The sequence below is a fragment of the Corvus kubaryi genome, unplaced genomic scaffold (assembly GCF_017639235.1).
Source record: "Corvus kubaryi isolate FWS band 111438036 unplaced genomic scaffold, C.kubaryi_AGA036_p1.0 37386, whole genome shotgun sequence".
NCBI lineage: Eukaryota > Metazoa > Chordata > Aves > Passeriformes > Corvidae > Corvus > Corvus kubaryi.
The window spans coordinates 3,443,951-3,468,054 of record NW_024581128.1 but is presented as its reverse complement, the minus strand read 5'-3'; the positions used below and the strand labels follow the sequence as shown (position 1 = coordinate 3,468,054).

Sequence of the window (24,104 nt, the reverse complement as noted above, 5' to 3'; positions counted from 1 at the left end):
TGATATACTTTGGTGATTAAGAAAGGATTTTCAGACTTTTCCTTATGATATGGAAGCAGGTACATGAAAAGACAGATCATACATTGATTTATATAATTGATACTCTATTAGTCTGCAATAGGCTGTTCTAGTATATTTGATAAAGAGAGAGGGGCTAATGGCAATACTCTAAGAAGAGAGTTCTCTATGTCATTTTTATAACCATTTGAGGATGTAGGAAGATTTGGGTGTCTAGTTGTTTGGGATTTTTTAATTAAACTAGTCAATACCCAGGTCCCTTTCCTCTCCATTGATCAACCCAGTTTTTTAATATTCAAAATTTTGGTGAAAGACATATTGAAGGCAAATTTTAAAAAATACTAACATCATCTCTCTCCCTTTCAAATGCTGGAAGCAAAATTCCATTAGTTTTTTCAGCATTTCCCTTTGATTATTTTCTTCCCTCCTGCTCAGTCATCTTTTAATGAGTTGAAGAAAAGGAGGGAAAGACATCTTAAGAGACAAAAGGTTGGAGCAATCTTAAAAGAAAGGCAGAGTCTATGCAGGAAAGTGAAGAGTTTTACTGTAGCCCATTACATTTAATAATGCCAGTGAAGCATGAAAAGAAGCATTTTACTCAGCTTTCATACAGTCTTACTCTCCCTTTCACTGCACTGGAAGGAAAAAAAATATTAGGCAATCTGCAAGAACCAGAAACAAAGTGCGGAAAGCCACAGTTTTGGTTCTAAATGCAAAGCAGGAAGTCCTGTGTTCTAATCAAAAAACCCCCCCCAACCTTATTTTGAAGCGAAATAAGAAGTTCTATTTCAAGAAGTCTGATGAGTAACAACAAAAGAAGAACCTTGTTTTCTGTCAGAGTTCACCGTGAACACAGAAAATTCTCTATACATCAATGAGAAGACCATAGTTCACAAACAAAAAACACATGCACTTTTCAAAACTGAAGGCACCCACAGAAATACCAACAACCTGCAGAGGACTCTTATCTACTCATTTTGCTTTTTCAAGTTCCTCCTATAGTCTCCTACAGTTTTAAAAGGTACAAACTGAAAAAGAACAACCAAAAAATCCAACTCATCCCCACCCCACTACCATCCCCCAAAAACTCCCACCCTACTTAAATGTTTTTGGCCCCCATAAAAAAAGATTATTTAAGGAATTTTTATCTGGATTTCAGTGCTGCCCAAGCTTGAACTCAGAAAAAGTGGAGGCACATTACAAACAGTGAAAAGCACTAATCAAGAGCCCTGTGAAGCAAGTTGTTTAAACTTAAAGTAACTTCTCAAATATTTGAGAACAAATTAGGGGCAGAAAATAGGTATTTAACATTTGTAGTAAAGTGAACTCTAAGCCAAAGACAGAAGAGGTACTACTGCATTGAAGAGTTATATGTAATACTGCAAAAAGAAAATAAAAAGTTGTCTAATAGAGAGGTTTGACAGTAAACATTAGGTACCTCAGAGGCCTTAACTAGTTTTTTCATCTTTATGAACAAACTTTGATTAAATATTACTAAATAAACTGTTGTATTACTAAAACACATTTTTAGTAGACCTTTCACACTTTCTGTTAACTATTCTTTCAAATAAAAAGCAAAGACAGCACACTGCAAAGAAAAGCACCAAAATAACTACACTTATCAACATAGTTGTATCAACCTTACCCTTCAGAAGAACGCTGCGGGGCAGGGAAAGTACACATCTCTTTGAAAAAATGCTACAGACATATTAAGTCCAAACTACCTCCATATGTGTTGTTTGTTGGATTATAAGAAGTAATAATAACTGTAGCTGAAAGTTTGTTAGGCTGGGGTTATTATTTTTTCAGCATCTGTGTTGGTGGTTTGCTTTGTACTGTTTTCTTTTAAACTTCATTTTAAAATGGAAGTAGGAGCGCTGTATCTGTGTGGGTGTTTTTATGGGTGCATGGTTATTCAACATTCCCTATTAACTTTTCTGTTTCTGTTCCTTTCTTCTTTGCCTCTGTTTCGTGAGTTCTTTTACTCAGAGTTTGGATTAAAACGCAGGAGACACAGAGTTGTTCTTCAGACTCAGATGTTTATTGTTTCTTATCTATGGTACAGCTGCATGGAATGTGCCTCTAAGTTAACAAGGTGGAAATGGCCCCCGAGTTCTACTTTCCAAGGTCTTTTAAAGCCCGAATTACCCAATTATGGAATGCCGACTAATTTATTTTTACTTATAACCAAATAACTAATCACTCATGTTCTGCACTGTGGGTTTTTTGAACCAATACCAGATCACCCAGGCTTGTGAAGAAGAAGGAAGAACTAACCTACACCCAAAATCCTCCATCTTGTTACATATATATTACTATATCCCAGAAACCTAAATTTTCTGAACCCAGGGTTCCAACAATTCCCAAAAATCTGACCCTGACTGTAGTAAGCATGTAATCAGTGTTCTAGGGGAGGGAAATCTGTTCAGTGCAAGTTGTGGCAAGACAAACATGAACTTAAGAGGACATTTATATTAGATTATATTATACAAGTCTTTCAGTAACTGAAGATTATAAATACAATCTTTATCCACAATGGCTTGTTTATTTTGCTGTCCTTTAGACTAGTTCTTTTTTTATAAGTAAAAAAGAAACTGATGTAGTAATTGCTGAGGGCACAGTAGAAGTGTGATATAAATAATTAGAGGGGGAAAGTTAGAGGAAGCATGACACATGTAGGTCTGCTCTTCTGTTTTCTCCCTTTTGTTTAGTAGTTACTTGCACAAAGCTGGCTCTCTCTTCTTTGTGCCAGTATTCAGGATCTGTGCCTGTTCCATGCCTTCTGAGTTACTAGGCGGCTTCATCATCTCTGATGGACGTGTAGTTGCTTTTTAATAGTGAATTCCCTTGGACAAGATCTCACTGCTGCCAAGAAGCAAAGGCACCTACAAACCCTTAAAATGTGTCTTCTGAAGCACTACCTGTGAGATTACAGACTCAGTATAGGATGGTACAAACTTCAGAGCTCTTCCATAAACATACTGACTAGCATCCCCTGCCTGAGAAAACACCATTCATCGGTGGACAGCCATACCCTGGACTGGGCACAAGTTAAAATGATAAGGTCATAGACTGGTAAAACATTTTAGTTTTATTAAAAAGCGGCAGTCATGTCCCTCCTTTGTTAAGGTGGACAAGTTTCTGTTGTTTGGTTGTGTGGGGTGTTTTTTTTCTACTTTTCTGTGCCCCTGGGTATTTTTGGGTTAGTGAGCTCTGAAAGCAAAAATAAGCAGTGACAAGCAGCAATTATCAAGAAAGCAGGCTGAGCAAACAGTGGATCTTTTTACCATCACTCTTCCTTCCTCAGAATGACACATCAGACTTCAGTGATCCTGTCAGCTTGCATGAGAGACAGGAAATGTCTGCCAGAAGCCGATTTCTGCTGGCCAATTTAAGTGGACATGATGATGAAGTGTCCCAGCCTGCTGTTCCTGCAAGGCTGTGTTTTCTTTGGGATAAGTAACACAAGGCAACAGGGCTTCAGGCTCATTAGCTCAGCTACAGGTATAATTAAGCACAACTGAAAAGAAGCTTTAGCTCTGCATTTATTTTAAGATGGAAGAAATCCCAGTAAGAATTTGTATGGATAAGGGACCTTATGAGATCTATGAACAGAGTTTTAAAGGTTTTGAAGTTTACTTGCACTCAAACATCAGTCTGTACCAGGAACAGTCTACATGCAGGATCTGCCAGTAACTTGATTTTCAGCTCCAGAGTTTAAGACTTAGAAGTTTGTTTGATATATGGTCAGAAAAAAATGCAAGGATTAATCAGGTGAATTGACCCTATTAAATAAAAACATTTAGTTCAGTTACAAGCACAAGGTTTCTCTTATATTACTAAGGCACAGAATCAAGGACTGAGTATGGTGCTGGAAGTTAAAAAAGGAAAACCTAATCAAAACTACTTCAATCAATAGTTCAAGCAAGCAACCCATGGATCCTTTCCCCTCTCCTGCAAGATTCTTAATTCAAATAGTGTACAGTACCTGACAACCCAGCATCTGCTTTGTAGACCTAAATAAAGGGAAACAATGGTCCAAGGGCAGATTCTTGTGGAGAAATTTAGCAAGAGTTAAAACTGGGTGATACAGAGTTTGAAGCGAGATTGCTTTGTCTTTGAAATACTGTGGAAAGAGACTTTTCCTCATACTGCTGTCATGGAGTTGCACTTGGTTCCACATGGTGTTTCCATGGTTGTCTGCATTCTTTCCTCTCTTAATGCTGACAGATTATAAAGGAATGGATCAGGTTTCGGAGTTAACTTTTTTCCTTAAATCTATGGCATTATTTGTATAAGTGAACAAGCAGCAACAAGATCTGGTAAAGAAGAAAGTGTAAAACTTGTCTGGAGAAGATTGAAATACACGAAAATCCTGAAACACATCACAGGTTGAAGAGGGTGATTAATTGAGGTCCTCTCTGTCAGTGGTATGACCCTGTCCCCTGTTAATGGTGAGATTCCCACTATCAGCTGTGGTAACAGGTACAACCTTCTCAAGCTAGACTGATTACTCTAAGCAAAACACTAATATGGCATGTTCTATGTTATAATTTAGTAAAATATTACCATAACACAAGTGGAAAAATGTTAGTTTGTTAGTACCCACTATAGAATTGAAACTTCCAACCAGTCCTCACCCCCAACACACATTTGGGATGATACTGATTTCTCTTGGTGAAATGCTAAATTCTGTTTTGAATAACTAATTTAATTTGTTAGTCTTCTTATTAGAAGATCATCTTCATTTACCAGTCCTAGCAACTGACTGGATTGCTTTGATCCACTCTGTACGCTCTGTGGATGAGGCTGCTTGCAAGTAATAGTGGATTTCATTTGCTGTGATGATTTCAAAGAGGATGTTGTCAGCATCATACTTCTTGGCTACAGGGAAAAAGTAAGAAAGTCAGCTATGAGAGAAAAAAGTCTTGCACTTTCCATGTTTTCTCCTTTACACACTGTAAGGGGATCTCCTTTCTTTCTACAGCTGAGCCTGATCAGGTCTTCACAAAGACTGGGTCCAAGAGATGGGTCTCTCTCTCAGAGAAACCACTCATGAATTCTGCACATTTCACCTTCAGGAGTCTCTGGTTAGTTGGTCTCAGATCATGGAAGGATCTGCAATCCTGCAGACAGATAATATTTCCAAACCCTCCCATGCCTGGCCAGCTACAAAAACAAGATGTTTGAGAAAATGTCACATCCATCTCTTTCTTTTCTGAGATGCCAACAAACTTTCTTGCTGGATATGATAGCCAGCCTCTCCTGTGGAGAGGAGAATGCATGAAATTAATGTTTCTTGGCCCTTGCAGCAACACCATTTCTGTTCCTCCAACTTCTAGCTTTGGGAGAGAAGAGAAGGTGGACAGTAATAATTTGTTGGCATAACCATTTCTAACATAAAGCTTCCATCCCAAATTCATTAACTAAAGAGATCAAACTCAGCTTACTTTGCCTAAAGGCCAGATATTCTAACACAGGGTTTGTGTCATCCTTTTGACCAGCCTTCCCTAAAGTACTGACAATACATAAGATTCCCTGTTGTTACCTTTACCACAGTACCCTTCTCCTGTAATTCAGACAGCAAGAGAGAGACCAGTTACTAGAATTATTGAATCATTGTACATAGATTGCTTTGGAATGAAAAACACTTGTGATTTCAGGCAGATTGAAAGGTGGGGTTTGTACCAAAAACTTATTAGAGAGCTCATTCAATATGGGTCCTTACTGTCTGGCATATCTTCCACTGCTGTCACCACACAGCCTCTCAAGTGAATTGCTCCCAGCGGTTCTTCTCCCTGGGGAGGACATGAAATCAAAATGAAATGCAACAGTTCTGAAACTGTTCACCTGTTAATATATGGCTACATTTCCAGAATAAAAACAAAACCATTTGATTACTTAGTATATGAGACATACTAAGTAATCTCTCACTGTCCCTGAGAGAACAGGGGATCTTCAGTCTATGTGTGACATGGAGAGTTGGGGGTGTGGTAAGGGAAAGGTTTACAAATAAACAGGGAATCTCTTGTGATGTAGAATTCAGGATCTGCAGAGTATTTAGCATGGGAATGGGCCCATTAGAATTACACAAGAAATAGGATGCCATGTCTCCACCTGGCATGGCAAATACCTCAAATATCAACTGCAAAATTAGTGTATTGTGGTCATTTGCATGTAGGACCTAATTTGTTTTGATCAAGGGAGAGTACACATTAATTCTAATTAATCACAGATAAGAGGTGAAAATACAGTTCAGTGTTACTTGTTCCCAGGTCTGGGTGGCCCTTGCCACCCATAAACCATGCTTCACTCTGCTTTTCCACAGGATGGCTAGGCCATGCAAGAACAAACAGTCCCACTGTCCTGCCTGATCTTCCCTGTCACATTCTCATGCAAATACTCCATTCAGGTACTTCTTACAAGGCACTGGATTCAAAAAAACAGGGGAATAAACCAAATCTCTCTTACTCCAGCAGGATCATAATAGTGCAGATATGCAGGATCATCTCTTAAAACGAACTTTCTCACTTTCCAGTTCTTCCTCCGATGTCCCTAGGAAAATTCAAAACCAGGAATGTCATGGAACTGCTTTGCCTGCATGCAAATATTACCCACACATGAGAGGACAGGCAAATACAAAAGGGACAAAACCTGAATATTCTGGAGAGGAAATACTCAGTGGAGTAGGAGTTGTCTACATTCCAATCTTTTGCACAACAACAGGACTATCAAACTGTTTTCTCTTTTTATTTTTTTTTGTGCAAAGCAGAAGAGCTTCAACATGGGAGATTCCCCATAACATATCATACAGTCTGGTAGTTATGATATTCTTGTGAGATCTGTGAGAACTGGGTTTAACTGCTTGCCAGAAACATGGCTGCAAAGTGCCTTGAAGGAAGGTACCTTGAATTTATTGGCAAGGATGAGCTGAAAGTCTTTCTGTCCCTGCAAAGATAACAACAAAAAAAAATGCTTATCTAGCTTAAACACCCTGGAGGGCTCATGGCTGAGAAACTCAGGCAGAAATATGGATGTAAGTGCCTCATGGCCTCTTTTCATGACTGAAAAGGATGGATGTGGAAAGTTTAGACCTGCTGAAAGCATTTTCAGCAGAAGCAGTGACCCTTCCAAGCAGTGACCCACAACTCAGAGAGGGTGACCAAGTGCAGGCTATCACTGGTAGAAGATTGTCATGAATCACTTCCTCTGGCATTTCAAAATACAAGTTTCTCAATTAGCTACTGTTTGCACGGAAGCTCTTACTAACTAGATTGATGTGAATGTGACAGGGTAAAAAAGCAGCAAGGTGTGGGTCTAATTTCTTCCATTGCTTTTGAGTAATCTGATTAAACAAGAGAAATATATGTGAGCACCACCACTAAGTTTTTAGGCCCTCAAGGACTATTTTAACAGTGCAGGTTCAGACTCAGTATTAGGAAACATTTCTTTAGAGAGAGGGTGGTCAAACACTGCAACAGCCTACCTAGAGAGGTGGTCAATGCTCCACGTCAATGTGTAAGAAGCATTTGGACAACAAAACCCTTAACAATATGCTTTAACCTTTGGTCAGCCCTGAAGTGGTCAGGCAGTTGGACCAGAGGATTGTTGCAGGTCCCTTCCACCTGACCCATTTTATTCATTGAAGAATCCTGATTTTGCCTTCAGTTCACTAATACCTGCTTGCAACGGCCTTGGAAACATGACATTCACATTCACTTAAAGTTTTGCTGGAAAGGAAGGTATCCAGTTATCTTCTGTCTTACACATCAAACATTCGTGACTGAAACAACTCCTTTGCTCAGGCATGCTGAAAAAGTCTATGAAAACAGGCAACTGAATCCAGTTGTGTGTCCAGAGGGACACAGGAGTGGCAGCCTTTTTACCTGAGTGCAGTTTTGCATTGTACCAATGACTTGTCACATCTTCTGCATTAGCAGTCTTTCCTAATTAAAGCTATCAACTGTTTTATTTTGTGGCAAGAGCAATAAACCTTGCAATATTTGTCCAGAGTCCTGCTGCCATGCTGCAGCAAGTGTTCCTTGTGCAAAGGCAAGAGGGACAGAGATGAAACCTGCCAAGTATGGAGATGCCATAGGGTAGTTTCTTTCTTACCTAAAGTTTTTAAATGTAAAAGAGTAATCTTGCACCCATGTAATATCATCCTAATAGCAAGATGCAACATGGGCAATACTGACCTGTTTCAGCAAACATCCTTGTTTGACAATTGTGCCTCTGAATTCTTCTTTTAGGACCACATCATCATCACTGGAATATCCCTCACAGAAAAATCCACTATCTGGCTGCAAGACCACAAGAGAAATGTTACAGAAGTTGCACAGTTGCTGCATGCTTATGTACATGTACCAATTTGTATTCTTTTGGCTTCCCTCCATGCTGTTTTTTACCACCCCAAAGAAAATATTATTATTGTTGTGGTGGTGGTGGTGGTTATTATTATTGTTAAATAATCTAACCTTTTACTGGAAAAGTCCCCCAGTGAAGTTGAGGAGTTCTCATAATCACCATGGAGACATTTCAATGTGAGGTGGGACTATACTTCTATGATACCAAGTCAGACATTGACTTGCTGTGGCCTCCTCACACCACATTGGTATTGAATCAAACTAGAAATAATCTAAAAACAAGCAGGGTACACATGGGCTGCTACAAGAAGCATCCCAGGAGGCCACAAGGCTGCCTTTACCAGCAGTGTCTCTGCTGCACAGGTAAAGTCTCCCTAGCACAAGCACATTTAGGAAAACAAGTGAGTAGTGGGAGAGTCATTTTGCTGAAGCCAAGTGATTCTATGTGGTAAATATAAACAGAATTGTAACACAAATTTATTTGGTTTCAGTTTATGGAAGGCATACATTTTGTTAGCATAAATCCATTAGCAAAATATTTTTCAAACAGTATTTGACTCTGGTATTTCAAGTTCTTCAAATCAGTCCACAGAATATGAAATACTGAATGGAAAAGTCTGAGTATGACACCCAGGACAGGTTACTGGGGGATATTAAAAACTTCTTTGCTCACAGGCTAGCTATGTGTGTGCACACTCCCATTGAGTCAGATTTGATGGCTCTGCACAAAAATGGGTTTGTAGCTTCTGCCACTCTGTGAAGCCTTGTGATAATGAATTTCTCTCTTCCCTTCCATTGAATCATCAGGGAAATAGATGGTTAAATTCTGGTCACCAGTGCAATTACCAGGAACAAAGTCTAAGTTAAAAAGAACCCAGCTTGGTCTCAGCACTCAATTCACACTTAGAAGGGTGCCAGAAAAAAAACCTGTCCTGGTTACAACTATTAAAGTGAGCCGCCTCATTCTGAGTATCACAGGAAAAAGACAATTATGATATATTTCTCCATTTCTGTACAATCTTTCCTCCAGGATTTAAGAAGCCCAACAAGAAGCATGAGAAAAGCAGAAGGCTGAGTAAGTCTGAGACAATAAAAAACCAGAATACAATGCTCACAAAGTAATAGTAGGCATCACTGAGATCTAAGAAGCTGGTGTCTGACAGTCCCTCGGCAGCAGCCTTGGACGTATCCCCAGCAGGTTGTAGGTAGCCTTCACTCAAGAGGGAAGAGGCAAGCAGGAGACCTTCTTTGCGATTTCGGATGGAGCTGCTGGACACCAGCCAGTCAATCACACAGGTGCCTGGTTACAAAGGAACAAAGTATAAGCCACAAACCAAGACAGACATGAAGAAGCATAGAAGTACACTGGAAACAAGCCTACTCCATGTGTTCATCAATCTCCTGAAAAATGTTCTTAGCAACAACATTCGGAGCTAATCTGGGAAGGTTCCTGGTCATCCAGTGAGGCACAGCCTTTCCAGCTAATGACAGGGGCCAGGACAACTCTCAAACACCACTCCTGAGGGAGAAGAGAGCTGGGAGGGGATGCAGGGCTGAGCTGGGAAGCCTCAAAGACGGACTGGGGATTTATGAAGGACAGCCAAGCCTGGAAAAGGCAGCCTTCCAGGCTGCTATGCTACTAACATAAATGCTGTTGGTAACAGGGTGACTTTCATAGAATCACAGAATCATTAAGACTGGAAAAGACTGCCAAGATCATCAGTCCAACCATTAACCCAACAATGCCATGTCTACCACTGAACAATGTCCTCAAGTGCTGCCTCTATGTGTTTTTGAGCACAAACACAGATTTGACTTGGAGAGAAACAGGAATTACAATGTGACACCATTCAGTGATGAAAAATTCAGAATGGAATAATTCTTCTGTACTTAAGTGTTTCACACAACAATCTACTCAAAAGATTACTTCAATCTTTCTGACCCTGGTTAAATTTCGTCCTTCTCCTTTGTTTACCATGGCCACAACTGAACACTTTTTCAAAATACACCTTTGAAGATCTCCTGGGTTAGTTAAGAAAACATTTGGTTTTCTTCTCAAACTTCTCTGTGCTCTACAGAGCTTAGAGCTGTTTAATCTCTTTAGTTTTTCAACTCTGTGCTCCCTTTATTATATGGAATAGAGGGACAGGAGCTCTTTACCTGTAAAGCAGTGATTGAACACTCTTTTATCTTTTTCCAGCTTCAACTCCTTTATTCCCTTTTCAGGATCTTTCATTGAGAGATACAAAGCACTGTGCATAAAAAGAACCACAGAAACTGTTAGCAAATAAAAAGGTTTAGCCAGTTTGTATAATAATGTCATTGTCATTCATGGGGGCTTCATGTTCTGTTAGCACATGGCTCTCTGCAGAGCTGTAACGTGGCTTAGTTTCATCTCTTGCATCCCCTGAAAAATTCAAGTCGCAAAGCCTGGAGGTCTCACTACATTACAATCACAGCTGTGGGAGCAGAGGGTGGAGTGCACAAAGGGCTCACCACATGTCCCTATTTTGAGAATGCAACGACTTGTGGTGACTATAGCGTGAAGAGAGGAACACCCACTGCTGAGGCACCTTTGCAGGGCTCCACAGCCCCAGCAGGAGAGTTTACTGCTGTGCTCTGCATTCACCCAAAGGTCCTGGGCTGAGCAGAAAACCTGTCCTTATCCCAAAGCCTGCATTCTCTCAGACAATCTTGGCCCTGGGCGGTTTTACTGTCTTATAAGGAACATTTCAGACTCATTTGTATCTTGGTATTTACAGCTCAGAGAAGGAAAATAAGTCATCCTTGATTTTTAAAAGTACTAACAGATTGCTTCCCTTTATCTCTTCTTCTCCCTTTGCCAGTTTCATGTTCTCTGGCATGTACCACACTCCCCTCACCATCCAAAAACTAGGCCAACATCAGCATTTCTCTGGAGAGCAAACAAAAGGTCTAAAATATTTTTGCAATAAATGATTTATTGTTTTAAAATGCTTCTCCTGAAGAATCACACTTTGGCTGGGATATCCTCTTGCACTGCAGTATGCCCAGAAATCTCCTATCAGCAAATACCTTTGATAAATAAGCATGTTTTGGTAAATGATAATATATTAAAAAAGAGCTTCCCAGTTCTGATTGCTGGCTCATTTCTGACACATTGTACAAACTGAAATTTTTAGTTGTGCAGAAAGGGCTGTGAGAGAATCCATGGACAGACAGGCTCATTGGTCTTCCTGACCAGCGTTACATGTCTGACACACTGACTGCAGATGGAAGTAAATGGGAGAGCAGAACTATGAGAACAAACCTCAGATTGATTGTTTCAGGCAATCTGATAGACTTTCTTGTGGATTTTCTGGCAAACCTTTGGCCTCCATCTATATGATGAATTGCTTTCTTGATATCCCGCACCCAGGCATCTCTCTCCTCCAGGTAGGCAGCTTGAAAAAAATGGTCCTGCTGCTTGGCCACAGTGAGCCTGAAGACAAACTGGAATGAGAAATTATGGGAGGGGTTTTTTTTAAGTTAAAAAAAAAGGCTACTTTGGTGTAGCCAGTTGGGCACAATTAAGCTAGTACCACCACAACATACAGCTTACCTATGCCTAAGGACTATGGCAAGTGCCTTAGAGACACAGTTAAATTATAGAAACTCTGAAGAAAACCATGAACAAGCACTGCACATAACTGAATCCTTTTGTTACTTCACTGTGAGTGATCCTGACATTGTGAGCACATCCAAGGTGTGTGGCACCAATACAGCTACTGATTCTAACTTTTACTGGGAAGTTCAACACAGCTGAAAGGCTGAAGCACCCAGCCCCTGCAGGCTTACAGTGGGATGTAAATTTGTTTAATGTTTAGAGACATGTGAACAGTCTGAAGGAGGAAAAATACCCCACATCATATTCAGCTACTGACTCACAAGGGGAAAAAGAGTCATACACTGGAGAGTACCTGAGTATATTTGCAGCCTAGTAAACATTTAACGGCTTAGTAGGGAGATGATACATCCAACCCTTGGCTACACCTTCGGATCACCTATCTAAACACACTAGCAACAATGGAAAGACTGTATTTCCCAAAAATGAGAATAAATCATCTAGTAGTAGTTGTAAACAGATAAATGACACCAACCTGAAAAAAACCAAACCAAACCAAACCAAACCAAAAACAAAACAAACCCCAAAACCCACCCAACAAAGTTCACACTGTTTGAACTCATTTCCATCCATTGATCTTCTGGATGGAAAATCTGGATCTAATGGTTTCCACTTCCTCTAAAATATAGTTCCCCGTGAGTGAAACTAATTTGTTCTGTAGTTGTGTTATAATAAATATCACAGGTTCTGACTCAGCAGGTGTCTAAAAATGCCAAGCTAAGCCACAAGCCAACAGCACGACTTGATGAGGGCAAGGAAAGCAAAGGCTACTGTCAAAAAGCAGCAAATTTACATCAGTGAAATCAACACTGAATGAGTCTGCTGAAGCCCACATTTGTAATTGATACATTTCTAAACATCCCTGACAAGTATCTTCCAAACTATGGCCAACAGGAAAAATTCTGACACCCTGAAATTGTGCAAAGTCCAACTGAATTTCACAGAAGATAGATTTCAAACTTACAAAGCCACGAGTCCTCAAAAATCCATCTCAGACAGAAAAGTAACCATTTCTTATCTGATACTGTTCATATTTCCAACAATACTCACTTTTTCTGTTATGCAGGAAAGACCTACATACTGAAAATCAATGTACAGTGCATAAGAAAAGCAAACAGACAGATCTCTCCAAAGCCCAATATTCAAGAGTCAAGCTTACACACCAGATTAACAGAATGAAATACCAAAGCACTGACGAGATTTATTACCAAAGGAAAAAGTTATTTTTCTCAAAGAGCTGAGAAGCAACATACAGCAAAATGCTAAAGAAGAGTTTTCATTTTCAGCACATGGAGGAGACTGGCAAAGCCCTTTCTTTTTAGCATTTAACAAAATCAGGCCAGTAAGCTAGACTTCAGGCTTCCTCTGAAATTGGTAAAGATGTTGAGTCTCCAGTCCTAGATGTGACCTAGCGTCCCTCTGACGATGTATATCTGTTTGTGCTTTTGAGAAAATTAGACCATTAGACTAAACTAAATACCAACATTTTAGATAGTTTAAATTGGGAGAGATGAATCTAACTATGAGCAACCAAACATGATAATGCTATTCACAGGAAAACCATGGGGAAAATGGAAAAAGCTGAAGAATATCAGAATTTATGTTACATTAAGCAATGATCAAACATCAAATCAAGGACAGCGAACAGTGGTGAATACATTTTGAAATATAATCTCAAAATATGCAGTTGCAGCTCCTTCTGAACAGCCTTTATCTCTACTTAACAAATCCAAGATTGCTTCCTTTCCCCTCAGCACCTGCATTTTGCAATTGATGTAGTAAACAGAGCATGTTGGTGATGTGCTCTGAGCTTTCAAATGAGGTCCTGGTGCAGATAGACAAGCTGATTCAAAAATTTAACCAGAGAAATATAGAAGTTTGTTTGTGGCCCAATAGTTCCTGCTCCAAACTGGGTCCAGACAAGAGAAACTATATTTAAAACTGACCCAATGAGAATTATCCCACTATTCACCATTCAGAATTCCTGTCCTAAAAATATACTTTCATTTCTAGCCGTATAAACTTAAGAACCAGAATAATTCCCATAAGAGGAATAACTGTATGCTTTGACTCATAACCAATGAGAAACAAGAATGGAATGCAGAGGCTTTGAATTCAGCAGTACAGTAAAGCTGTAAAATGTCAGATGCAAAAATGAAGATACTAGGTTTTCAAGGAATACATGTAGAAAGTTAGGTTTAATCATATTGGGCAGTAACTACTTGTAAGAACAATCCTGGTGATGGCTTTGCTCATATGAATGAGCATGTGGAATTTTTGACTGTTTGAACAATGCAAATTTTAAGACAAAGTCCACCTCCAGGGCTACTGGTCTATGGACTTGCAGAACAATCTCACCACCTCAATATGGAGAATCTGCTCCAATGCCTGCTGAAGTAATTTGGATTGTTTCCACTGACTTCAGCAAACCCTGCAGCAAATCTCACTTAAGAAAAGCTATTTTGGGTGCCTCAACCCCTGGATCTCTGATCCTTTCTTTTGTCTGTATTATCCCTCAGAAAAGATTTCAGCAACTAAATTGAAACATAATGTAAAGCTCATTATGTAAACACCTAATGTAAAATGAAACATAACATAAAACTCAGTGCAGCCAAAGGAATGATCCACAGAGACTATCACCTTCCATACAGATACAATGCCCCTTCTGGAGACTAGTACATCCCAAAGGAACCCTTTGGGCAGGTGAGGATCTCTCTCACTCTGCCTTCAGCAGACATCAGATACTTCAGACCTCTATGCCTACTTTGTTGAATGCACATGTGAGGTATTTTTCCTTTATTGTAAATATGTTACTGACATTTCCAAGCAACTGCTATAGACCAATATTGATAGCAGTGCCTTTCTGGGAGTTAAAGAAAAAAAACAAAACCCAACACAAAACTGTCTGGAAAAGAATGCTTTGTGAGAAAAACTTCATTTCTACCATTATAATGGAGGTCTGTGATACTCTTGAACATAGTACCCTTCAATGCCTCATGTATAGAGTAAGCAGTGCCATGCTGAGGCTTGTTAATAAGAGAGTCGGCACAGAAATAACAGCAATCTCTACTCTCTGCCCCATCCTTTTGCTATACTGTCTCAAAGACAGCTTGTAAGTTATCAGCCCCTTTCTCTGAACAGATGTACGTCTAAAAAGACTTAGTAAGAATCAAGGTGGGTTTTTTCATATAAATGCGGGTTCTGCAACAGCAACAACAACAACAAAGAAACAAAGAAGAAAGAAAAGAAGGAAAAAGCAAAGCTATCAGGTCTAAATCTGACACAAAGGACCCTGATTCCACTTACCACAAAACCTAAGGACAAGTTTAATTATCCTCACTTTACTCATATGAAAAAGTAAAGTTCACTGTCTCAGCAGTCTCTAAACTTTCTATTTTTCTAATGCTCTCACAGAGACTTCTATCTTTAGTCAAGCATCCCTGTGGTAAATTTCTTTAAACTGTAGTGGGATAATGTTCCAGATTCTGCGGGACCCTTTTGTCGGAGGAATTCCTGGGGATGTAATGCCTATTTGACGGAACTGAGTTGATAAAATAATAAATGACTAATGATATGATTCTCTGCTCATATTAGAAATCCTGTTTTACCAACAACTATTTTTCAGGAACCCTGTAACAAAATATGTGTGTCACAGCATTTATCTCCTTCCTGTCTGAGCAAACCAGTTGTTGTTCCTTGACAATAAATAAATTCTTGCCCTGCTCACAAAATATTTTTTATTCACAGCTTTATTCTATGGCAATTAGATTTATATTTAATACAGGACTCATTGCCATTCAGCTGCAAAATGTCTTCACACCAATAAAATTTAGTTCTGCTCTCTGAGACACTCAGAAATTTAATAAAAACCAACTAACCACCCCCCCCCCAATGCTTTATGAATTAGTCCTCTTGAAGTGTCCTGAATTCAAATAGTACACAATTCCAAGCCTGCTTGTGACCTGCAAGTGAGAATCGCCACTAGGATGAGTGATTTGCAACCACCAGCCTTTTGTCCTTTCAGTGCTTCCAGAAGTATAAGTATACTGCTAATTGTTTTTATTAAAAAAGTACTCACCATTCTTTTGCCAAAATCTTGGCATGGGCTGTGAATAGAGCTTCCTTTTAGTGGGATCATCCCTTTGGGACTGTTATCAGCCTTCCGCTTGTAGAATTCAATTCCATCTTCTAAGAGCACAACCCACATTGGCTTCCAGGTATTAAACATGCTGCCCTGCATCAATAAATCCCATATTATGTTCAGTGAATCACTCTTCATGTGATATCCAAGGAATCACCTTCCTATGACCTTCCAGGGAATGTCTGACTGATGCTAAAATAACTACAGTTTGTGTCTCAAGGGGAACATACCACAACCACACCCATCTTACTATGCAGTTAAACATTGTTATTTTTCTGACCACCGTTTATTTCCCCTTGTAGTTGTTCCGCCAATGGAAGCCACTGTGGATTTAAATAAAAGTAAAGACTTTATCCTATAGGATGTACCACAAAAGACTCCAGAGCAGAGGTTTCTGTGGGGCAGCAACCACCTTCTCAAGGAATGGATGTGCCCATGGCCCCACACACTGTCTTGAGGCCAAGGTGATGTGACCGCTTTGATCTCACTATTCTTCCTTGATGTTTAACTCAATTAAGTGCAACTGAGTAGGCTATGGCTATTTCCTGTTACCTCTTTGCCAAGCTTTCACAATATGTTTCCCTACATCTTCCCAACTTGTTCAGAGTTAGTTTTCTCTTCCACTCAGTCCAAAACTACCCACTTACCTTCTTAACCAAGTAGCCCTCCCTTATGCGCATCGGTTCTCGCTCCATGGCTTGGACAATCCTGCTCTCGGGTCTATCAGTGCTGGCTGTTGAGTTCCTCTGGCAGCAAAGTCTGTGGGATGGTGTTTTTACAGTACAGCTGTGTCATTTCACAAGTTCCTCTGAATGCTAATCGCAAGCCCATTTCCTCTTCAAGAGTGAAAGATAGGGAAGTGCAGAAGCACATGTCTGCCTCTGACAGCACAGGCAACAGCCTGACAAAACACTTCATCGTATCAAATACAGCCAGCCTTGATGACGGAATCCTGGGAAATTAAATTAGCACTTTAGTGCTCAGTCACAAGAAATTGGGCCCGCTCTGCAAATACATGAACTGTACCAAAACAACAAACAGGGCACTGTGCTGCTGCCTGGTGCATGCCAAATGATTTCAGAGACAGGTTTCTAATGCATCAGTGCTTCCACTTCACCCCGCCTTCCAAGTCTGGCTCCCAGTGGGCAACAATGTGGAATCTGGCAGGAAGGTAGAGGACTCTCACTTGGTTAACGAGGATGCGCCCTCTGCTGACATAAGAAATTTGTTTATCAGACTTGATCAGGTTTTGGATTTTGATGTTTAGGCCGTGCAAAGATGTCAGCTGTCAAATAGGCACAAATGGATTAGACTAGTGCATTACATAAAGCACTGACCGCAAAATGCTTTCTACAAGCATCTTTTACTTGCTGCAGAGCTTGTTTGGCATTATTTGGGAAAATACAAGGCAAACCCATAGCTTTTCATAAGTACCAGAGTCACAGTCCCTCTTCCCCATATAGAAGAAAGTGGGGGCATATGGGAGGCAATAAGAGGCTGCTTCATGATATCTTGAAGCAGCCTCTTGTGTTCTTCCAAGCACGAGATTCCAAGTCACTTTTGCAGCTAAGCTCACTCAGATAAGTGTTGATTGAGCCCAGGGTGACTCCACCTGTCACCTCTGCCAATTGTAAAGATCCCCAAACAGGGACTTTTCTCACAGACAGAAATTCCTATTCTTCATTTGACTCTCTGTTTGTCTCAGCCTTTACTCAGAAGTCTGACAAGGTCTGTGATAGAGGACCAGAGGGTTAGCAGAGCCCTCAGAGACCTTTTCTAAGACATTCCTCACTGATGCCTATTTAGTGGTACTCCCACAGATGAGACTCCACTCTTTCCTTGATTATCTGTATTAATGCTTCACTATCCCAACTGCTGGATGTTTCTCCTCGTTGTCTGAATGGAGATTTTATTTTTCTGGGCTTTTCTCAACTAGTTGCTGCTTAAATGACATATCCAGTCTCTCTGCAGGCAGAGCACCTGTCTGTACCACCTGTTTCAGGTTAAACACTTCATAGTGCATTCTGTCCAAAGTATACCTTTTTGTGATGATTTCATCTATCACTGAGTTGTTTGGGGTTTCTAAAATCTGCAGTCCCAGTAAATTGTTCGTTTGCTCCTGTAAATAATGCTGTTGTAAGGATCTTATAGCTTTGAAAGGCACCAGTTGCTGATCAAGCCAATCATCCATCAGTTTGCAAATCAAAGACTCCATATATTCCCTGGCTGTTCAGCATACTGAATTCAACGAACAGATTTTAAAATATATTGGAGACAGAAACTCACACAGAGCTAATAAAACTGTGTGGTCCTTGGAGCTAAAAGTAAAAATTTACCACTAAAAAGTGATCAAAAACCTTATGTAACTTTTATAGTAGAAAATTCACCTACAAGGTCCAGGACTTGGAATGAACTGAAGATGCTCTGGATTCCCAGAGCAGAGATGATCTAACTGGATTTCTGTGTTATATTTCTGTGAAGGTTCCCTTCATCCCCCATAAGTCTTAAAAGGATGTTTGATGGACTGAGGAGCTTGTAGAATCCTCCTGTATAATGTCTTTTTTGGTCACTAATTCATTCTTTTTTGCTTTAAGAAGGTGAATTGTTTCCATATCTTCCCTTTCATTTCAGTGGTTCCATCTTCAGGAAAAGATACTTTTTTTTTTTCTCCAATTAGATAAATCAAAAACACAGGTCACAGACAACAGCAACTCAAATATCTTCACTGTGTGGCGGGAAGCCAAATTATGCCTTTATTATCTGCCTTGAGGACATAAATACTTTAGAGCTTGGAGCAATGATTAAACACCGAGTACAGGATCACAGTTATCTCTTCCTTCTGTCTCTACTTCGCTTCCCCCACCTCAGCTCTGAGGAAAGGAAGCCCCATCCCCAGCTGGAAGGCCTTATGGGGAGCAAAGACAAAAGAATCTGCCAGTATTTTCCTCCCTGCAGGCATCCTTTCTACAGGTTTTCCTGCTCGCCTGCTCCTGCTGATTCAGTCTTTGTGCTGAATCAGGAGGACAGGGCCGTCCTCCTGATAAATTGATGATATGAGATGACATGGGATAGATCCTCTTCAACAGAATATCTATATATGCCTATACTAAAAAGTGGCTTAATGAAAACAGAAAAGGATGCTGACTCCACAATTTCACAAAAGCTCATTTTTCTCACTTACCTGCATGAAAAGCCTTTGGAGGGATGAAATGTAAATCTAAACACAGTGGCACCTAGCCAAAGGCTCCAGAATTTACCATTACTACTTATGCTACTCAGTGTCAAAAGAAAAAATAACTTCCATCCAATGTTAGCTGAAGGCAACCACTTTTATAACACTTCTGTGTATTGTTTCTATTTCATCTTCAAAGCTCAGCTGGTCCTTTTGCCCTTCCACTGTGCAAGTCTGAAACAATCCTTTTCTTTAATGCTGAAGTTTGGTTTAATTTATCACACACCATCCTGGGGAAATCAGCACTTCATCTCCCCCCGGGCAGAAACATGCTGATATAGCTGAATCATTCATGTGAGGCAAAATGGTCCTTGAACACAAAGTGGCTGTGGCAGGTGCAAGGGACAGTGTGGACTGTGGATGCAGGTCTTCTTTGTCCAGCCATTCGTAAAGAGCAGCACCAGGCATCAGAGAGAGGAAGAGCTGTATTTCTGCTACCTCTCCATGAAGGGGAGGAAGAGCTTTGTCAGAAAGAGAAAGTAACCTGCAATGTGGAAATCTGCTATAACTTACTTTATCATCTCCATTTCTATCTCAAGTAGATAAAGGTGCATGATGTTGGATGAGCCGAATTTGTTACAATATCACAATCTGCAGCAGAGCTGGATATCTTAGCTCAGTTTACTGTTCTTGTACAGGAGAATTTGCTGCTGTATTTCTTCAGAAAATTCTGCTTTATTTTTGGTACTTCAGAATACAAGTTCCTGCAAGCATTGACAAAAAAAGTGATCAACCATATTTATCTGACCAAGAGATCTACCTGAGAGACTAAGAAGTGTTTATACCAAAAATTGGAACCATATAGCAGCTGCAAAGAAGGCAAGATTCTCAGCTACACCAGCTTCACTGCTCCACAAGCCCTTGCAGAGATGGTTCTAACATGTTTGCTGCACTGTAAATGCCATAAGCCTACCTCATCTGCAACAAAACACATGATCTCTCCATAAATATGTATCACTACAGCAAATCAAGCTGCATTTCCAGGGGAAATGATAACAAATGTGTTAAAAATAATTGTATGGGAAAAGTTATACACACAAGTGATTTCCAAACCAGATAAAGCTTGTACAAACAAGATAAAGATATTAGCTCTGTCCAGCTAATATTTCAGTAAAAACATTTCCCACTTCTGCACGGAGGCAGAGGGCTCAAAAGAATCAAAGTATTAAACAGAGAGCTGGCAGGTGCAAGCCTTAGCACAGTTCCCTCCATACATGGCTATTTTTAGTGCATGAGAGATTGTGGCTTTGCATGCCCTTCTTGAAAAGAAACCCCCAAACCACAACATTTCCAAATTTTGCACTGTGTTAAGAACTTAATCGAAGAGGGGCAAGCATAAAAAGGCTAATAAAGGTATTACATGTCACCTTGGAAACTAAATGCTGTGGTTTGCCTATCTTAAATGAACCATCTTGTTCTGCCTCAAGGTACATTTTACATATTTAATGATTGCTGAGCTTTGCCATAGGGTTAGTGCATTAGTGAGAAGGTCTGCATAAATGTTAATACTCTAAAGCTTATGCAGTTGACATATCATCATGCCTAGAGAGATCGTATTGAGTACATGCAATCAAGAGACCAAACACATTTCTCCAGAATGTTTTCTAGATAATTTAGGCCAGCATAAGGCATAGGTTGTGGTTTATCTGCATGTTGTCTCTTAGCTTTCATTGAACACATCTATCCTCACCTCTCCCCTACAGTAGTTCCCCATCAGTGATACATGCAAGTTATGTTGATGCAGCAGGGAAGGTCTATACATAAGAAAGAGGTCTTGGAGAATGTAGCTTGTATATAGCTCACACATCTTGTAGGATGAGACTTTCATAGTCTTAGGAAGAAAAAGAGGGATAGAACTGCTGGCTGCAACTAACTCACCACTCCCTTCAAAAGCACTAAGGCATTTGCCAGGGCATAGGTGAGTGCTCCAATCTTCCTACCCCAAGGGAAATGAATTAGCTTAATGTACCTTGCTGACTCCACACAACGGACTGGGAAGCCTCAGCTGCCAGCGGAATGAAAAGTAGATTGGGGGGACTGAAAAAAACCAAACCAAAACACACACAAAACTAAACAACCTCCCCCATCCCAAATAAACAAACAAAAAAACAGAAAAACAGTTTTACAGTTTACAAAGACATTATATATTGTAGTCCCACCCCTCAAATGTAGGTGTAGAGAATGGGGGAGTCAACACAACTTTATCTTTTTGTTCCCAGAAGTAAATTGCTGCTGTGGCTTGGAAGAAATAGGACTTTGTCCTAAGTCTATGATGATTTACTTAGCTTTGAATCTTGTAAATGTCAGCAGGTTTACTCTGTGCTCCTGGCAAAAGCAGACCAACTCTTTCTTCCTTCAGGTATTTTGATCCCTACAGAATATCAAGAGAATAACATCAGGTAATGTAGCAGCCTGAGGTCTGGGACCCATAGAAAATCCCCATGGGGGCTGGAAGGGCCTAGGTTTCTCTATCCAGGGCCCATCCCACAGCATCAGGCACCTTCATTGGGATGGGTTGAGGTCAAGCCAAGTATTCAATATGCAGATCGAGGTCAAGGGCGTCCATGGCTGGATATGTCTGTGGCAGAGCTGGAGACCAGCAGTCCTAAGCGTAATTCAGGAAGGGCATGAAAACCAGGATTGAGCTAAAACTGGGCCCATGGGCAGCCCCAGATGAGGCTGGTCAGGGACATTAAGGTGGGCAGCAACAAAACTAACCTCCCAGAAAGACTTAGCAAAGGCAACCCTTTCCCTTGATCTATACTGATAAGAGCATCTGGGGGGATCAGATAAGTAAATGTATTAACACAAGTGAAATTACTAGATCAATCAAAAGAAAGTCATTGCCTAAATTAAGAATTTCTTCATAAATGTTCTACTCTTACCATGTTACATTTGCATATGGTAAAAGAGTTACTATGCATACACAATCTGTAATATGATGTTTTTTTAGTTTTCCCTCATGTTTGCCCAATAGTGGTCAGGGATAAAGCCCCAGTCTGAGCTGTGTTCATAGAAAGATAATCATTCAGGCTGAAATAATATGGGAAAAAACCCTCGTTATAGATCTGACCTCTCATGTACTTGGGAAGCTAATTGCAATCAATGTCTTCAGCTACACACAATTTACTACAACATGATATATCTGGCCCACGAAGCAAGTAAAACTGATCCCTGGCAATGGCCATTACTCTTCACACACCACTTTAAGTGATACTATCAGATTCCACACAGGCTAGGCCTCTGTGATTTCATACCAAATTACATTTAAACTTACAGAAGGGGGATTTGCTGCAGGCAAAACTTCCAACAAGCCACAAAGTGCAGCAGTTCCTGCAGAATGTAATGCAAAACAAGATTTCTCTTGTAGTGAGGAAAAGAGACAAGGAGAAATGTACTGGGGGTGGGTGTTGTTTGTTTTTGTTTTGTTTGTTTATTATTTTTGCAGAGATACACAGTTGTGAGAGACAGGGATCATATCCCTGCCCTTATAATTGTAGAAGCCTGAATGGCTGAACACATTATGAAGCCTGTGTTTAGCTGGTACCCTAAGCAAGGGATATCCAGTAGGATTTTTGTTTGTTGTTTTTTTTTTTTCCCCCCAGAGCTTTTCAGCAAAATGTGTTCTTTTGCTTCAAGTTCATAATAAAATTAAATCACTAAATAGCTTGCATGCATAAGGAAATGCAGCTGGGCAATGCTGCTACCATTTGGCTTAGTTTACATTACACCACCACATGGACATCCCAGCCTCAGAAAAACAAAGAACAGGTTAGGTCCAGTGTGACATGGACCTCTGAAATTCTCCTAACAAAACCATTAACTCTGCCATAATGTCCAAGCAAAAAATATATCCATGGCCCAAGGCTTGTGTCAGACAGAAGGATGCTACAGTTCTAACAGGAAACAAGAACAAATTAAAAAAGAATGGAAAAGACGCACAAACCTGCCTGGGTTAAAGCAGTCTCAGTTAGATGGGAATGAGAGACACTGCGAGTTGAATTATGGTATATTGTTCAGTTTCAAAGATCTTTGTTCTTGAACAAACAGCACCAGCCATATGTAAAGAGTAGTATTAGACTTAAAGATGTGAGATTCTGATCTTATAGTGCAATTACAGTGTGTGGGGTTTTTTCTATTCAAATAAGAGGATTGCAATGAAGTGATTAAAAAAATCCCAAGAGAAACCTTGGCCTACTGATGTTAACTGTTGACCTCAGGGAGCAAGAAAGTGACCCTCAGTCCAGGCGTGGTGACTCAACAAAGCCTTTTGCTGCACAGGGAGAGAGAAGAGCCAGAAAACCACGTCTTTGCTGTCCGCCCTCCCCTCCCTCTCGGGCAGCTCTGGCTCCTCCGTGCCGCCACACAGATGTTTCAGCCTACCCCAGAGGGCTCAATCAACCCTCGGGAGGCGTTTCCCGTGTGAGGGGGTCTGGGGGGTGATCAGGAGGGCTCCCCTCGGCCGGGATCCCGCGGAGGAGCCCGCGGGGCGTACCCTCCCCGCGCCGCTGTCCGCGCCCGTGGTGCTGAACGGCGGCGCCTGGGCCGGGCCTCTCTCCTTTCCTCCGGGACGAACCGCGGGATTAAGGCTGCAGTAATCGGGGCCGGATTAACTCCCTGGAAACCGGCTGCAATTTGAGCAGCTGCAAATGTCCCCCAAACCGGGATATGGGGCGGGGTGATGAAGTGGATGGCGGGGGAGGA

At 40.6% G+C, this 24,104-nt stretch overlaps 1 protein-coding gene across 3 annotated transcripts; it reads right to left on the bottom strand.

The window, feature by feature from the left end:
• Nucleotides 1-2,037: 2,037 nt before the first annotated feature.
• PLEK (pleckstrin) lies at nt 2,038-24,102 on the bottom strand. 3 transcript variants are annotated; one of them, XM_042036668.1, is made up of 11 exons: nt 23,347-24,102; nt 19,350-21,771; nt 16,816-17,376; nt 16,106-16,261; nt 11,674-11,855; nt 10,545-10,636; nt 9,500-9,684; nt 8,217-8,321; nt 6,490-6,573; nt 5,747-5,816; nt 2,038-4,902 (listed from the first exon to the last, which is right to left on the bottom strand). In XM_042036668.1, exons 3-11 carry the CDS (start codon nt 16,861-16,863, stop codon nt 4,763-4,765), a joined length of 1,062 nt encoding a protein of 353 aa, XP_041892602.1. In that variant the 5' UTR covers nt 16,864-17,376; nt 19,350-21,771; nt 23,347-24,102; the 3' UTR covers nt 2,038-4,762. The 3 variants fall into 3 exon arrangements, with proteins under 3 accessions (XP_041892602.1, XP_041892604.1, XP_041892603.1); XM_042036670.1 differs by having other exon boundaries at nt 16,816-17,120; XM_042036669.1 differs by lacking the exons at nt 19,350-21,771; nt 23,347-24,102 and having other exon boundaries at nt 16,816-19,296.
• Between the last annotated feature and the right edge of the window lie 2 nt (nt 24,103-24,104).